The 18,124-nt window shown below is 41.0% G+C and overlaps 1 protein-coding gene across 3 annotated transcripts in view; it reads right to left on the reverse strand.

The window, feature by feature from the left end:
- Positions 1-18,124, reverse strand: part of HYCC2 (hyccin PI4KA lipid kinase complex subunit 2) — a 210,157-nt gene that overhangs the window by 9,257 nt on the left and 182,776 nt on the right. For all 3 annotated transcript variants that reach the window (XM_053472271.1, XM_053472270.1, XM_053472269.1), the window contains exon 11: positions 13,955-14,114. In XM_053472271.1, coding sequence (XP_053328246.1) covers positions 13,955-14,114 — 160 coding nt within the window. The remainder of the gene's footprint in view (positions 1-13,954; positions 14,115-18,124) is intronic.

An 18,124-nucleotide genomic window follows, 5' to 3' on the forward strand; every position in this document is an offset into this window, starting at 1 on the left:
TGATGATGCACTTGATTGGATTATTGCTTTTGGAAAAAATGCTTTAATGTCTAAAGTTGATATAGAATCTGCTTTTCGTTTATTGCCTATCAACCCAGAATCCTTTAATTCTCTAGGTTTTCAGTTAAATGGGAAATTTTATTTTGACAAATGTCTGCCAATGGGATGTTCGTTATCTTGCTTTTATTTTGACATGTTTGCATCTTTTCTTGAATGGTTTCTGAAGTTTAAGACAGGGGTTGGTTCTATCATTCATTACTTGGATGATTTTTTATTTATAGGGCATTGTGGTTCAGTGACTTGTTTCAAGCTGCTTTATGAGTTTTGTGACATGGCAGAGAAATTCGGTATTCCTCTGGCTAAAGATAAAACTGTATTACCTACAACTTGTTTGCAGTTTTTAGGTATAATAATAGACAGCAATAAAATGGAATGCAGGTTACCTGAAGAAAAGTTAACTAAGTTGAAGGGCATGTTGTTAAAAGTGAAAGGCTCAAATAAGGTTAAGGTTAGGGATTTGCAAAGCTTACTAGGTTTGTTGGCCTTTGCTTCAAGGGTTATTCCGATGGGCTGAGTGTTTACAAGGAAGATGGCTTTAGCAATTTCTGGTAAGAAATCCCCCTTCTTACATGTAAGGGTTACTAGAGAAATGAAAGAGGATGCTGCTGTTTGGTTAGAATTTTTGGATCAGTTTAACGGTCGAACGATTTGGCAACAGGGCTTTATATGTAATACAGATTTAAACTTGTTTACAGATGCTTCTGGATCTTTTGGTTTTGGGATTTTTTGGGATAATAGGTGGAGCTTTGGTAAATGGCCTTTAAGCTGGTTTGTTGCTGGCTGGAGGAGAAATTTAACCCTTTTAGATCTGTTTCCAATTGTGGTAGCGCTTGAGATGTGGGGTTCTCAGTTTGCTAATAAACGTATAACAGTCCTGTGTGATAACAAGAGCGTGGTGGGGGCGATAAACTCTTTACACGCTTCTTGCCCTCAGGTGATTTCTTTATTGCGAAGATTTGGCTTAAATCTGTGCATATTGAAGGAAAGGTTAATTGTATAGCTGATGCCATCTCTCGTTTACAGTGGACGAGATTCAGGGAGCTGGCGCCGAATGCGGAGAAAGAGCCGTGTCCAGTACCTTCCCACGTTTGGGAACTGATCGTACCATGTTAAATAATTTGCTGTTGGCGTCAGTGGCTAAGGCTACTTGGGTTAATTACACCAAGGCTTGGGAGTGTTGGGTGCGTTTTGCGGCCAATAATAAAGTTAACCCGTTATGTATGAGTTTAGAAGCAGCCTTTGTTTCATGCTTCAGGTAATGAGGAAGAAATTGTCAAAATCTTCATTGCAAAAGTTGTGTAGTGGTATTAATTTCTGTATAAAGCTACTGGGTGGTGTGCCGGTGCTTAATAGTTTTATTATAAGGCAATTAATTAAAGGTTATGCGAGGGGTAAAACACTTAAAGATACTAGAAAACCAATCTCCTTTTTGCTATTGAAACGACTAATAAAATCCTTAATGGGTTTAACTTTCAATTATTTCGAATTCATGTTATTCAAGGCCGCATTCTTGTTAGCGTTTTTTTGCGGGTCTAGTGTCAAAATCAAAATTCAGTCCATCGGGGTTGCAAACTGAAGATGTGGATTTAAGTGATGGAAAATTGTGGTTATGTATTAGAAACTCTAAGACTGACAAAGAAAACAAAGGTCTGTGGATTCAAATTAACCCTATAAATGAGTTGGAGTTTTGCCCTGTATTAAGCTTACAGATATTTATGGACAGCAGACCGAAGGAACCAGGTCCTTTACTAATTCATGAGGATGCCTATCCTTTGACTATGTATCAATTTAATGCAATGCTTAAGAAATGCATCAAAAATTTGGGTTTGGAAAAAGAGAGGATTTCATCTCATTCCTTTCGTATAGGTGCAGCAACGATGGCAGCTGAATTAGGCTTCTCCCCTGAAGTCATTAAAAGATTGGGCAGATGGAGATCCAACTGTTTTAAACGTTATGTCAGACCAGAAATGTTATGAGTTTTTTGTTATCTAACGTTATCTCTTTTTTATAGAAAAGTCCATTTGCGTTTGGATCCTGGGCCACTCTTATATATCTTGGGCGTTCAAAAGAGCGTGTATCCCGCCTTATGGTCCGAACCTAGGAGCTAACAAAGAAGACATTGAAATTTATTGGAAAGGCATCGGTGGTTTAAGAGTTGCAAATGCTTTAAAGGTGTTAAATGATTGTTGCACGGTTTTTCCTCAGCCAGATATTATTGTTCTACATGTTGGGGGAATGTTTAAAGAATGTTTTTATTCAAATCAAAAATGCCTTTCCGGATACATTGTTAATATTTTCTGAAATAATTCCGCGCTGGCTTTGGTGTGTTGAGACAGGTCTTAAACCTTTAGAGAGAACGAGAAGAAAGGTTAATAGGGCGCTGGAAAGATTTATGCTGAAAATTGGTGGTTTTAGTTTTAGGCATGTTGATTTAGAAAGTGGTTTTGAAGGCCTCTATTTCAGAGATGGTATTCATCTTTCAGACATCGGTAACGATATTTTTAATAATAGTTTACAATGTTTATTGGAGAGAGCCGTAGCTTGTGTGGAAGGGGCCAAAAACGTCCATCTTTGAGTTTTCGGCTTTGGGGTAAAGGTCGCCTCTGTGTTGAGGTGGACAGAGGCTTGGTGTTACACAATCTGGCTGAGAAAGGGGCGGATTGTATTTGGTGTATTATATATAAGAAGTTATTTGGTTATTACTTTAAATGGTTTGTGTTGTTAATGCCTCTTATACCCTTTTAAATAAAGCTACGGCCAATTTTATCCAATTTACAATTCTGTGTCTGTGGTTATTTTATTGATTTGTTAGAGGTTAATATGTACATGCAATGGACATTGAAAGCGCAAGCTGCCTAAGCGGCGCGCTAATTGTCCATTGCTGGACATTAGTTATATAATAAGGTCACTAAAAGGTCAGGATAGTTAAGGCATAAAGTTTTGGCGGGCTAGGCTAGCTAAATCTAATTCTAGGTTACTGGGCAGGCAGTTTATTTAGCGCAGCTGATTGGTTTATCAGCTGTGCTGCAGCACAAGGTTTGATTGGGCATTCTGTGCGGCAGGAAAAATAAGCACAGCTGATTGGTGCAGTCAGCTGTGCTTACAGCGTGAGGCAACTGTAAAATAAATAAATAGCTGCGCGCAGGGTGATTAACCCCTTAAGGACCGGGCTCATTTTTCGTTTTGTACCCTGTGGGACCGAGGCTGTTTTGACACTTTTGTGGTGCTTGTGTTCAGCTGTAATTTTCTCCTCACCCATTTAGTGAACCCACATAAGTTATATATTGTTTTTTTTCAGGACAAGATGGGCTTTCTTCAGATACCATTATTTTGATCGTATCATCTTATTTACTATAAAAAAAAATAAAAAAAACATGGTGAAAAATTGAAAAAAAACACATTTTATGACTTTTATTTGAAAAATCTTTTACTCACCTAAAAAAGCAAGTAAAAAAACTAGCTAAATAGATTCTACTACTTGTCCTGAGTTTAGAAATACCCAATGTTTTTATGTTTTTTTGCTGTTTTTTGTAAGTTATAGGGCAATAAGTACAAGCAGCGTTTTATGACTTCCAAATCTTTTTTAACAAATCTGGTCAGTCTGCCTCCATCTCCTCTTTGGAACATCTTTGAAGCCGGTTAACTCAATTAACCCATTCAAACCATATATTTTTGAAAACTAGACACCCCAGGGTATTCCAAATGCTGTTATTTTAACCCTTTCCATGCACCAATTATAGAACTACACTTTGTCAAACTTTGTAATAGTAATTTTTTTTATTTTTTTTTCACACAAATTGTATTTTAGTTATAGATATACAGGTCCTGGTATATGCCACTGTCAAACAACCCCCCAATATGTGTTCAGGAACATCTCCTGAGTGCAGTGATACCCGACATGCATGGGTTTGTCGGGTTGTTTGAGATTTAAAATGCCACATTTGGGAAGTGCGCTTTTTTTCTCCATTTTGGTCAGTCTGTACCTATGCCCTATCTTTGAGCTAGGCCACTCCAATTTACCCCATCAGCCATTTTTTTTTTATATTAGACACCCCTAGTTTGAAGTGCTTTTATTTTAACTCTTTGTTGAGATTTTTGAGAAATTTTAGCACTTGCTCAAAATAATAAACTTTATTTTTTAATTTTATTTTATTTTTTTAATACTTTTTTTTATATTTTTTTACACATTTTGCTGGTACTGGATGGTTCATCTAGTGACATCACTGCATAATTATTTTTAAATGTTAGCACATTTTTTTTAATTTTTTTTTTCCATTTTTTTTTTTTTTTAATATTTTACTAATCACATAGTGATTAGAAAGCTGGGCTCCATTGACTTGCATGGTTGAATGCAGTACCTGTATTCAACCAGCAAGTGGAGCCAGTTCTCTAGAGGGTCTGGAGACCGTCTAGCGAACTCTTTCTTCTTTATTGTTTTATTTCCCGGGCCGCCGCCATCTTGCGGATGGCGAAGATCACCGGCAGCTGCGGCTGTGACCGCTCTCCGGAGCGGTCACAGCCCACCCAGAGGTAAGTGTTTGGTGTCGCTGGATGCCTCCTGATCGAGGCATTCCAGTGACACCATTTAAGTTTAGGAGGCGATCGTTGATCGCCTCCTAAACGCTTTTAAAACGGGCGTCCGCCGCCATACAATGTATGGCGGCTGTTGCCGCCCCCGGGAGGGGCCAGACATGGCCCCCGATGCCGATCTCGGCCTTGCTGAATGCCTCGACATCGAGGCATTGCAGCAAGGCCGTTTAAGCGAAGAAAGTGATCCTTGATCACTTTCTAAGCTTATTTAATTTTTTGACGGTTCAGGACCGTCAAAGGTCATTTAGTGACCTTCTTGTTATGACGGTCCTGAACCGGCAAAGGTCGCGAAGGGGTTAAATTCACCTCAAGAAAAATCTTCAAGGAGCTGTTGCTGAGCAAGCGTCCCACCCCCCCTCCCTTTTGTTTTAAATGTAAGGTATGTAATATGTTATATTGTCGTAGTTTTATAAGGGGTAAAGGTCGCCTCTGTGTTGAGGTGGACAGAGGCTTGGTGTTACACAATCTGGCTGAGAAAGGGTCGGATTGTATTTGGTGTATTATATATAAGAAGTTATTTGGTTATTACGTTAAATGGTTTGTGTTGTTAATGCCTCTTATACCCTTTTAAATAAAGCTACGGCCAATTTTATCCAATGCACAATTCTGTGTCTGTGGTTATTTTATTGATTTGTTAGAGGTTAATATGTACATGCGCTCACATAAAAAGAAAAACAGAGTACCGGACGAGAAAAGGGGTTTTAATAAAGCGATTTTAAAATGTTTCAAAGAGTTTGTGGATTATTAATAATATAAACAATAGAATAAGCAGCCCATGACAAAAAGAAGAATGTGGGTGTACATATAATTCTTAAAGATATACACATGATTAGAGGTGCAGACAGGTAAGTGTAAAAAGATAGTAATACAAATGAATAAAAAATAAAAATATATACAGATCTTTTAGTTTTTAATTATTTTAAAATTATATATAAAATTAATTTAATCTTAAAAATAGTGGCTATTTTTAAGATTAAATCAATTTTATATATAATTTTAAAATAATTAAAAACTAAAAGATCTGTATATATTTGTATTTTTCGCCTTTTTCTTATAACAATCAGAAACTGTTACTATTTCAAGATTTTTCTGCAGAAGTGATTGTGCCAGGTCTTCCTCTCTGCCTGTAGATTCTGCGGTATGGGAGGCCCCCCTACTCATTCTCTTTCTCATTCTAGTTCTCTGTCTCGCTCATCTCGATCTGTCTCCCCTAGGTCTAGGGACTTATAAAGGTAATTGGTATATGGGTATTCATCTTCATGCCCGCCTTTATCTGTCTGTATGCACATTTTCGATGGTTATGTGTTAATTTTCTTTTCCTTTGTTGTTTTGTTGTGTTAATTGTCGCAAAGTCAAATGCGCCATGTTTTGGTTTATAGATAAAAAATGGGAGAAGCATAGTATTGTACAACTGGTGATGTGCACTTTCGTTATGTACATTGACCGTTGGGCGTTCTGGGGTGCTGGCTGGGACTCTCCTGAACAATCTGTTTCATTACTTCAAAAACGAGGCATTGGGTGAGGGCCTGGTTTCGTTTACCATGATGCAATCAGATAGTAGTAATGATATGTTGTCTTCAATGCGTGTTGTATCTTGGAAGGTTTAAACATGCCTGTTAAATGCAAAAAGGTTCTTGCTTATCTTAAGCGTCTGTGTCCAGATGTTATTTACCTCCAAGAAACCCATGGGTGTGACACTGAAAAAATACTTTAAAAGCTCCATGGCTTCGTGTTTGTTACTCTGCTAGGTAGACCAGGAAATCTAGGGGTGCCTCTATTTTACTCTCCAAAAGATTGCCCTTTGTTGTTGAGTCTGAAATTTGTGATCCGGAAGGGAGATATTTTTTGTGAAAGTTTATGCACCAAATTCTGATCAGTCTACTTTTTTGGCCAAGGTATATACACTCCTAGTGGGAATTTCAGCCGTCAATGTGATTTTAGGTGGTACTTTAATTTAGTGGCTAATGCAACATTGGATGTATCCGGCTCTTCCTCTCGTCCTGTCGGACTCTCCTCCCTGCCCATGCTGGATCACTTTCATTGATATATTGATATTGATTGGTATATGTTTTAGTATAGTGCAGTTCCGGGGGCATGGCTTGGTGTGGCTCCTAATTTAAAAGGCCTGCTGGTCTCCTGCACTGTAACCATGTGTGATTACTACTCCGTGTACCGAATCCTGGCTTGTCTGATTAACTCCTCCGTGTATCGAATCCTGGCTTGTCTGATTAACTCATCCGTGTACCGAATACTGGCTTGTCTGATTAATTCCTCCGTGTACCGAATCCTGACTTGTCTGATTAACTCCTCCATGTATCGAATCCTGGCTTGTCTGATTAACTCCTCCGTGTACCGAATCCTGGCTTGTCTGTTTAACTCCTCCGTGTACTGAATCCTGGCTTTTTTTCTACACTCCGTGTTGCAGTTCCGTGCTACCTCCACTGTCTATGCTACAGCCATCTACTCCTCAGAGACTGCCTATATTATTTTGCCTATACCCTGCCTTCTGGCTGCTCAATATCTCTTCTGCCCTTGGTGTTCCCATTCGGTATCACTCAGGGTGAAGTTGCGGCTTTTTCAAGTTTCGGGGTATAGGTACGTGACACCATATGGATATTTGTTTGGCTTCACCATTTTGGGTTTCCCGGAATTGGAGGTTTCCTAGTCATCTATGTGCTTCAGAAGCATTTAGAATGTTCTTGATTACTAAATGGAATGACTATGTTGATGATAATCATAAGCATATGGAAGACCCCGATTTATTCTGGGGTGCTTCCAAACCAGTTATGAGAGGGCACATCATTGCTTATGTTGTGGAACGCAGGAGGGAGGCTGAAGCTAAACTTGCCCAACTAACCGATGATCTTTCCCGGGCATATGTTGCCCATAAAACCCTTGGTAGATGTCAGGAACCACTTTTTCGCTGCCTGAACCATGGCTTTTTTATACCTGTGGCATTAAGTATGCTACCACTAGTGGCCACCCTCCGCCCTCTGGAGCACTCAGAACTCTTTACTAGGATCAGGTGTGCCTTGTTACCTGGGTTGATCCCTAGTCAATACATCCAGCAGGGCCTTGTTACCTGGATTACCTTGCCTTTATGAACCTGCCCTAACGACCCTGATATAATGCTTCAGGTATTCCAGCAAGCTAATATTCTGAAATTGTCACCTGAGGATCGTGAGCGTTTGGTCGAACCGTTCATGCCTCTTGAAATTTCCTCTGCCATTAAATCCCTCCCGAACGGTAAGGGCCTGGATGGCCTAGGAGCTGGGTACTATAAGTACTGACTACTACGTATTTACCAGCACATCTTGCTGAAGTTTATAATGGATTTTTGAATGGGAGGATTCCTCCTAAGGAATTTAAGGCTCCCGTATTAAGAGAAGGAGCCCAATATGCAGGATGACCGGAGGAACGGAGAAGCAAAACAGGTATTATACGTATTATTGAACATTCTGCTGAATTTGAGGGAATAAAGGTGGGAAAAAGTAGAGCTAAAGATTGCTGCTTTTGCTGATGATCTTTTATTATTCCTTTCTAATCCCAAAGCGGCGATGCCCCACCTTCTTAATTTATTTCAGCAATTCCATAAAACTTTGGGATTTTTAATTAATTATCTTAAAACTGAAGCGCTTCCCATTTTCCCTCATGCTAAGCAAGGTTGGAGGGGGACGTTCCCATTTAACTAGACTCAATTCCCCACTTTGAAGTATCTAGTCCTTACCATCCTGATGAATTTGGTACAACTGTTATTGCGTCATATGGAGAGCTCCTCTAAATATTTGGTCCAAATTTAACCACTCCTTTTTGGATAGGTGTCACCTGTATAAAATGGCTTTTCTTTCCCAAGTTACTGTATTCAATCCAAATGCTGCCTATTACCTTGAAAAAGAAAGATATCCAATATCACAATACAGTGCTACGTAAGTTCCTATGGTGTAACAAAAAAACTAGAATTGCGATGGTTAAACTCCAACAACCAGTCCGTTATGGGGGTGTGAACCTTTCGAATTTGCTGGATTATAATCTGGCATCTAATTATCGTTTTGCGGTGGATTGGCCTCGAACCAGTTGTATATTCACTAATTTAACTCTGGAGCAACAAATGCCTCCAAACATCTCTTTGGCCTCTCTCCTGCATCTTCCTAAAGCCAATTGGCCTCCCGATATTATTTCTAATCCATTGCTATATCATACTTTATGAGCATGGGAGCGTGTTAGACGCCATTTGGGCCTAGAACTTCATTATTCTTGGTTCCTCCCTTTGGTTCATAACCCGCAGTTGCAGCATGGGAGGGAGGATGTTGTCTTTCGACATCTGTACAATTCCAGTCCAAATATTCCAGTCCAAAATATTCACTCTATTCACTATTTTCATTTTTGCAATTATGTTAATACACTCCTTCCTTATCTTTCTGGGATCACCAACACTCTGGGTATTCATTTTTGTATTACTGTGGAATGGGCAATTTTTGGCATATTTCCTGGCCATAGTCCCCTTAACACAGCGAGCGTTAGATCCCTCCTACTCATTCTTTCACCTGTAGCAAAGCGGGCAATACTGTCACATTGTTACCAATGGTCCTGTCCCGCTTACTTTCTATTCCAAATGGATTGGCTTGATGCTGTTCTTCATAAGGAGAGTAAGGCCAAATATTTTTTTAACCGCTGGTCCCCCATATGTGGCGATGTTAGATAGGGACACCAGGTTGTTACTATTTCAAACGTTCAATACAACAGAGCGGTATTGCCTTCAAGTTCTAAGAGGCATCCATCCCATAACGGGATTTTAATGCCCGTATATGTTTGGGGGTGCAGGTAGTAACCTGAGGAAGGCCAAGGTTTGGGGATTTGAGGAGTTGCAGGCACAATGGAGTAGGTTGTTTTTTTGGAAACCACCGATTTGTGGTGCTAGGCTGTCTGGGCAGGGTATTGTCCATCTTTATGTAATCATGCTCTTATCAAGATCTGTGTGTGTGTATATAAGTTGGTGTGCTTCTACCTCAACATTGGTTCTATCTGATACCTCTGTATTGGTATTGCTGTTTGTTATATATATATACTGCTGTAAATCGCAATTTTGTCAATAACATGTCCTTGTTTTTTTTTGTTTTCGTTTTACTTTATTTTCTGTTCTTGCTGTCACGACCTTCCTAATACTGGCACTTACCGCGGAAGTTATTCCACCTGGAATACTACGACCAAAGGAGGAGCCCCTGGCAGCAGCACCCCAGGATTTAGATGATCCCAACAGCAAGGAGGCCAGATAAGGTAGGTATAGGTAGTAGATACGGAGTTGATAGTACAAGGAGCAAGACTTAGCAAAGACTGGAAAGCCGAGGCAGGATACGGACACAGGAACACAATAAGCCGTGGTCGAGATCCAGAGAGGGTAGTCAGGTAAGCCTTGGTCGAGATCCAGAGAGGGTAGTCAGGTAAGCCGTGGTCGAGATCCAGAGAGGGTAGTCAGGTAAGCCGTGGTCGAGATCCAGAGAGGGTAGTCAGACAATCCGAGGTTCAGCAACAAGATCAGCAAGGCACAGTACCAAATCAGCAGGCAAAGAGAGGTCAGGCAAGCAAAGGGTCAAAAATTAGCTGGAAGTAACACAAAACACAACCGAGCATAAAGACCACAACAGGGTAACTGGCTAGAGAACTTCCTGACTTTTAAATCTGGCGCCAGAACCTAACCCCGCCCCTAAGATGACGTCACCGCAGAAGCTCTAGACGGCCATCCAAACCACGCCTCCAGTTGCGTGGCAACGAAACGCTCCTGCCGCGAAGAGACCGAGCAGAGGTAAGTCCCTGACTCCGGGGATCTCCACTGCTGCAGGCAGGCTGCTGCAGCGTGGAAGGAAGATCCCCGGAGGAAGCCCTATATGCCCCGGATCTCGGTGGACCACAGGCATCCGCCTGCCTGTGTCTGCCGAGATCCGTGTCAGTAACACTAGACCTCGGTGCCCGGCGTTCACAGGCATCGGCTTGCCTGTGTTTGCCGGGATCCGAGTTAGTGTCACACGATCTCGGAGCCCGGCGTTCACAGGCATCGGCTTGCCTGTGTTTGCCGGGAACCAAGACCGTGACCCGCGACCTCGGAACCCGGCGTTCACAGGCATGGGCTTGCCTGTGTTTGCCGGGATCCGAGGATGCAGCCCGGGATCCCAGGATGCAGCCCGGGATCCCGAAGTTTGCCGTGTACTGGCAAACTCTTGCCGGGACCTGGGACCGTGACACTTGCCTTATTGATCACTGTACTGGATTTGTGGATCTATTGTACATGACGGTATTTACTCTGTCGGTATGCCTTTGTAATACTATATTATTGCATTGTTTGACTAGGGCTTCTCCGAATAACAAAGAAATGTAAAAAAAAAAGAAAAAATTAAAAGACGATCTATAAGTTAGCATTTCATAAACCAAACACATGGAAATGTAAAAAATTTCAATTTATCCCCCTTTTATGATCAAGGTTCTATAAAAAGAGAGGAAAAAATAAACCTTCGATCAACATTAGTTAAATACATTACTGGACTCTTGTATAGCAGATATGTGAAACAAAAAGTTCCTTATTTACCCCAATAAGTGCTAGCAATATAATGTACAGAACATCTTGTTGACTTATATCAAATGGCCACTATACCTTAAAAAGTAACATGCTCAGAAATGAGAATTCACCAGGGCAGGTCCCACATATCTTAAGTAAAGCTCTATAGCCATGCAAAGCTGTTCACTGACAATAAAGGAGAAACATGAGCAAAAAGAGCCGCTGGCTATCTCTCACTATGCAGATAAAGTCTTTATGAGGACTTTATCAGTCAAAACTATCAATGACGCCTGCATCATAAGATCTGGCCTACCCTCAGAAGTAGATTCTAGAGAGATGGTCTCAGGGGTCCTGTACATAGGAACCTTCCTCTCATGGTTAAAATCGCAAAGTCAGACAGTTATAGCGTGACCACATATTTTTGCCATTCAGGGACATGCAATCATTCTCTCCGCTACCACACCAAAAAAAAATTGCCACACTGACTGCAGATTAGGGGAAGACTGTGAGAGTCAGTGCAGTCTTCCCTCCTTCTGACCCGACCGTGATATTGAGAGGCCCTCTCGCCCCTCTCTTTCCTCCATGTCAAAAAAAAAAAAAGGGCGGCGTTTCAATCGGGGAGGCCACTGATTCCGTGACAATTGCCCCGGATTGAGGCTGCCCGGGTACCGGGATTTAAAGTCTCATTGCTGGACTGTCCCGGGCATTCCGGGACATGTGGTCAACCTAGACAGCTAACTTCTTTCCATGTTGTCACGGATATAGGGCTGCAAAGATACTTGTCTGGACTCCCTTATTATTTTATCTGTTTATACCAAAATCAGTGACTTTGTGTTGTTCAGGAATTGCTGGCTATGGTGACCAATTTGTGGTGCAGGGTATTGTCCATCTTTATGTAATTATGCTCTTATCAAGATCTGTGTGTGTGTATATAAGTTGGTGTGCTTCTACCTCAACATTGGTTCTGTCTGATATTCAAGGTAATATGCTATAACAGCTATTGTTCAATGAGCTCTGTATTTCAAGTTCCTGTCCTTAAGGCACGGCTTCTGACAGTGTATCCGTCACACACATGATTCAATTTCTTAACACATGAAAAGGTGTAAAAATATGAACACTTTGCATAACCTATGTAAATCATGATTGCTGTACAGGTATAATTAATGTAGATATTTATATACCGTATATTCCGGCGTATAAGACGACTTTTTAACCCCAGAAAATCTTCTCAAAAGTCGGGGGTCGTCTTATACGCCGGGTACTAACCGAGTACCGGGTACTTACCAAGCCGGAGGTTCCCACGAAGCCCACGGGGCGAGTGAAGAAGCCGCCTCCCCTGGGCCGGTCTTCAGGGCCGCGCCGAGGTGGGTGCAAGATCGTGATCTCCCCAACTAGCCCTGATCAGCAGGGCTGGTTGGGGAGATCACGACCTCCCTCTAACTAAACCAACATTAGGGAGCTTGAGGTCTGGCACTTCAGACCTCGGCTTCCCTGCTCTCTAATCACTACGCGCCGAGCACGGGGATGACGTCATGTCCCGGCGCTCGGCATCAATTGCCGGCGTGTAGTGATGAGGGAGCAGGGAAGCCGAGGTCTGAAGTGTCAGACCTCACGCTCCCGCAACTGGATGGAAGAAAGAAGACAGAAGATAAGGTAAGAGATGGGGAGAAAGTGCAGTGTATGTATGTTGGTGTGAGATGGTCAGTGTATTTGTGTGTTTGTAAGCTGGTGTGTATATATATGTGTGTATATACATACATGTGTGTATATATATATATATATATATATATATATATATACATATATATATATACACACATACATGTGTATGTGTATACACACATATATACACACACGTGTATGTGTATACACACATATACACATGTGTATACACACACATATACACATGTGTATACACACATATATATACATGTGTATACACACACATATATATATATATATATATATATATACACACATGTGTGTATATATAGATATACACATGTGTATACATAAATATGTGTGTGTGTGTGTGTAAAGGCAGGGGTGTGTGGTGAGGGCAGTGTATAACTGTGTATGTATGGACAGGCGTATGTGTAGATAGATATATATATATACGGGCAGTATAAGTCTGTATAACAACCAACCAATCACCGGTAAGGTACATCGCTTGCCGTGATTGGCTGGTTGTTGTACGCTGGGTAGAGGGGTAGTCTTATACGGCGAGTATAGCCCAAACTCTATATTTGAACTGGAAAAGTTGGGGGTCGTCTTATACGCCCAGTCGTCTTATACGCCGGAATATACGGTATATGTATCCTTAGATGTATTCTAATAACAAAGTGCCTTAATAATAATAATAATAACAAAAACAATAGGTTATCTTTTGTATATCATTTATATCTTACCAATCAATCCTAGACTTTTCTTTATAGCATTTAAGTCTTTTAAATGTTATTTTATATTCAAATATCAAACACTATTTTCCAAAATTTGCAAAACATCTGACTGAACTTGTGCAGCGTTATTTAATACAGCAATGTTCCAGTGGCTCTGCTTGCATGGTAGTTCTAAGTGGTCCACATTTTGTTCCTGATATTATACTGCATCTACATTAGGAACTTTAATGAATGTTTATTAAAACATATACATTATTAAATAACCTGAAAAAATATTGTGAAAAATAAGTTAAAATAATTAGCTTGCCAGTAGGTAGGGTATGTACCAACTTTAAAGAAACAGAGTTTAATTAGTTACCTTCTCTCCTCCATCTGTGTCTGCGGATTGAGGCAGTGGTGATAGCGGTTCGAGATATTCGAGGAACTGTTGGGGTAACCTCCACCTTTAAGACTTTCTGACCTTGCTGTGAGGTGTCTGGGGCATCAAACGACAGTGAGTTCTTCATAGCATTTGCAACCTAAGACAACAATATGGAGGTTGTAATGAGAAAAATGTGGTCATTTTATAACAAATCTATACTACAAACAAAAAAGGAAAGAATAAATAATAATAATAATAATAAAACTTAACATTAAACTATACTAAAATACTTGTTTTTCTTCTCCCTCGGCCAGTAATGCCACCACAGATTTTAGTTAGTTTTGTAAAGTTACTTCACTGTTGACCTATCGAAGGTTTAGTGAACTCAGTCACACAATTCAGGCAACACCATTAGTTTTCATTTAGATAGGGAGTAAGGGTCTTTAGTTGCAAGTCAAGCTTATTTCTTCTATACACAGTGTTTCAATGTTACTGTGCATTAACAGGGCTCTTAGACTCCAGCTGCAGCGTTCTAATGATTTTATTAACAGATCTTCTTAAAACATACTGTATAAAATTTCAACTCCAACTTATTCTCAGTGCACATGTGACTCATCCACTAAGCTACATCCTGGTTAACTGCAGTGCGACACATATTAAACTCCCCCCCTGGAACCAAACCCTCTCCTTGGTTCCATACATATTGATACGTCTTTTCCCTTTTTGGGGAACTGGAAGTTGATCTCTTAGCAAAACTAATAAATCAAATGACTATTTAATTTGTTGTCTTTCTAAATCAATTCATGAAATCTCTATATTAAAAACAGTAATTTAATTTGAAGAATTTTGGCCTCAAGCCCTTTATTAACAACAAAAAGCAAGTTACCTAGTGTCAACAGGTATAACATAATAATACACATACTAGAAATAGGAGGCTGTACAATCTCCTTTTCTCTTAATGGGGGTGTTTGATTGCACAACTAGACCTGTTCATTCTAATTTGCCCAAACTTTAACAATTTTTGTTCAATTTTCTTAATTTGTACCATTTGAGAAGATGGTGAATCATGTTGTACATGTGGCCCCTCAGGTGATTATATTATCTATAGCGAGGGTTGGAATTAAATATATAGAGCTGGAGCATTGGTTCCTGGTGTTGCTTGTTTGTGCTGTGAATTTCTGGGTTTTGGCCTCTGGCCTGGGACTATGTTCTTCCCCTGATTGTTATTATCCAAATTCAACCTTTGATTTGAAGTTGATAACCTTTGGTACTGTGCAGTCTCATTTGCCTCTGTTGCTGACTGGCAGTTATTTCCCCAGACTCCGTTGTCACCTGCTATTCCCCCAGTCTGCTGGCTCTGCCATTTTCCAGGTCTACTACCAGCTCCCCAGTCAGCTGTTAGTCCTGTTCCTGATGGCACCTAAGAAGAACACTAAAGGTGCAGAACACTAAAGGTGCAATCAGGGGCATCTGCACTTGCCTGCCCCAATCTGACATCTAAGCCTGAACTTGTACCGGGATTCACGATAGAATGTTTCAGCCACTATGGGTGTAAAAGGAGTTAAAGTGATCTGACATAACTAAACAAAATGTGGCCAGTTGAATTCACATGCTCACAGAAAGGACAGGAGGAGACTTATTTAAGTGCAAATGTAGCCCACGAAGCCCACATCAAAGGGCAATTGTAAATCATGTATTACATTGTCTGTATGGTCAGATTGTAAATAATGTGTGATAGTTTTAGTATTGTCTTTTGATGTTGTATCTATAGGATTGTAAATTGTATGTATTTCTTTTGAGATTAGTTTATCCATAGGATTGTAAATTGTATGTTGTGTGATAGTGTTAGTATTGTCTTTTGATATTAGTTAACCAATATTAAGGTACCTTTGATCCCACCCTATAAGAACTCCCTGTATGTCCTTAGTTAGTTACAATCTTTCCATCCTTGCTGCAGTTAGTTACAATCTTTCCATCATTGTTGCAGTCACAACTTCATTCCCAATGTAACCCTGTGTGTGTTAGCCTTCATAGGCTTCATCACAGCATTAAACCCTCCATTTTCCTATCAAAGAAGCATTTTCCTGTGATTATTCGAGCTATGTGGATTTAAGCTATTTACCCCGAGGTGTGTCGGCACCTGGAATCCCCTTTTTCCCCAAATATATCCCATTTCCACATGCTTACAAAGGATAAGTGACTGCAAAATGTGATTCACAAAAAAATTTGTGTGTGACACAATATGTGAACACACAAGTTAAATCACAATATAATAAAATATAATCTCACTACACCATGAGTCCAGTAAATTTTCCAAAAACCTAAAAGACATTAAAAAAAACACAACCTAGTGCGGTATGTAGGTGCAAATAAGCAGAATTAGCAAAAATTTGTTGGAACTCACTCACAAGTGAGGCTCCTAACAACATAGGAGCATAGGATGATAGCCTAGAATGGCATACTTGCCGCTACCAGCGTGATCCGGTACTGATATTCCCAGGATTCTCAGACTTCATCAGAGGGAATGATGCATGTCCATGGTGGGTCTTATTAAATACTAGACTTGTGCATTTGTCTTTGGGCGAACATGAAGAGTGCATTTTCATGTTCGTTCCGAAGAAACGTATAATAGAATATAGTGGAGGTAAAACATACACGAAGACGAAGACACACAACACGAAGAATCTTCGTGTTCGTCTCCGTCTACTAATCTCCCTGGTCCCTTCCCCATCTAGCTTACCTTATCTCGGCAGCATGGCAGGGGTTGACGGAAGCGGAAATCCATAGCTTCCGTCAACCCCTGCCATGCTGCGGAGATAAGCGTGTGGCGTATTGGTAACCTCCCAGTATAAGGCGATGCAGTTTCCAACGGCGCCACTAGGTGGCTGGAAGAGGAGCGAGTCCGTACATCTTGCGTGTGGCGTGTGGCGTATTGGTAACCTCCCAGTATAAGGCGATGCAGTTTCCAACGGCGCCACTAGGTGGCTGGAAGAGGAGCGAGTCCGTACAACGAAGCAGGAACTGTCTCCTGGCTGAGGCTGCCGGGGTCTCAGTGTGGAGGCAGGATGTCTCCCTCGCCGTCACGGCGGCTGCTGCTGCTGCTGCGCACAATTTTTTTAACCCCCTGTAGAATGTTGAAAAATCCCCTTTGCTATGTATTGGGCTGATATTTGGGGCGCTATATATTTAAATTTCCACAGTAAAATTGCACCATATTCTCAGAAATAATAGTGTGGGGGGGGTGAGATATGTGCAGTGTAACTGTATTGGTCCAATGGGGGGAATTTCTTAACCCCCTGTAGAATGTGTAAAATCTAATTTGCTATGTATTGGGCTGATATTTGGGGTGCTATAGCTTTAAATTTCCACAGTAAAAATGCACCATATTCTCAGAAATATTATTGGTGGGTGTGTGTGAGATATTTGCAGTGTAACTGCATTGGTCCAATGGGGGACTTTTTCTTAACCCCATGTAGAATGTTGAAAAATGCCGGTTGCTGTCTACTGGGCTGATATTTGGGGCGCTATAGCTTTAAATTTACACAGTAAAAATGCACCATATTCTCAGAAATAATAGTGGGGGGGGGTTGAGATATGTGCAGTGCAACTGTATTGGTCCAATGGGGGAATTTTTTAATATATGCAGAAATGCTAGAAAATGTAATTTGCTGGATATGAGCAGATATTTACCTTTAATTTGTTTAACCCCTTGATGACAATTGCCGGTCCGGGCATGTCACCGAAAATCAAGTCGATAACGACAATTGACGTGCCAGGACCGGCACGTCTTTAAACGGGTGCAGAAAGCGAACTATTTTCGCTTTCTGCACCGAAACGGCGTTGCTGTAATGCCTCGACCTCGAGGCATTCAGCAACGCCATGATCGGCACAAAGGGGCCATCTCTGGCCCCTCCCCGGGGCGTCAACATCCGCCATACTTTGTATGGCGGCGGACGCCCGTTTTAAAAGCGTTTAGGAGGCGATCAACGATCGCCTCCTAAACTTAAATGGTGTGGCTGGAATGCCTCGATCAGGAGGCATCCAGCGACACCAAACACTTACCTTTCGATGGGCTGTGACCGCTCCGGAGAGCGGTCACAGCCGCCGCTGCAGGTGATCTTCGCCATCAAGCGAGATGGCGGCCGCCCTGTAAAAAAAACAATAAAG

The sequence above is a fragment of the Spea bombifrons genome, chromosome 7 (assembly GCF_027358695.1).
Source record: "Spea bombifrons isolate aSpeBom1 chromosome 7, aSpeBom1.2.pri, whole genome shotgun sequence".
NCBI classification, from domain to species: Eukaryota; Metazoa; Chordata; class Amphibia; order Anura; family Pelobatidae; genus Spea; species Spea bombifrons.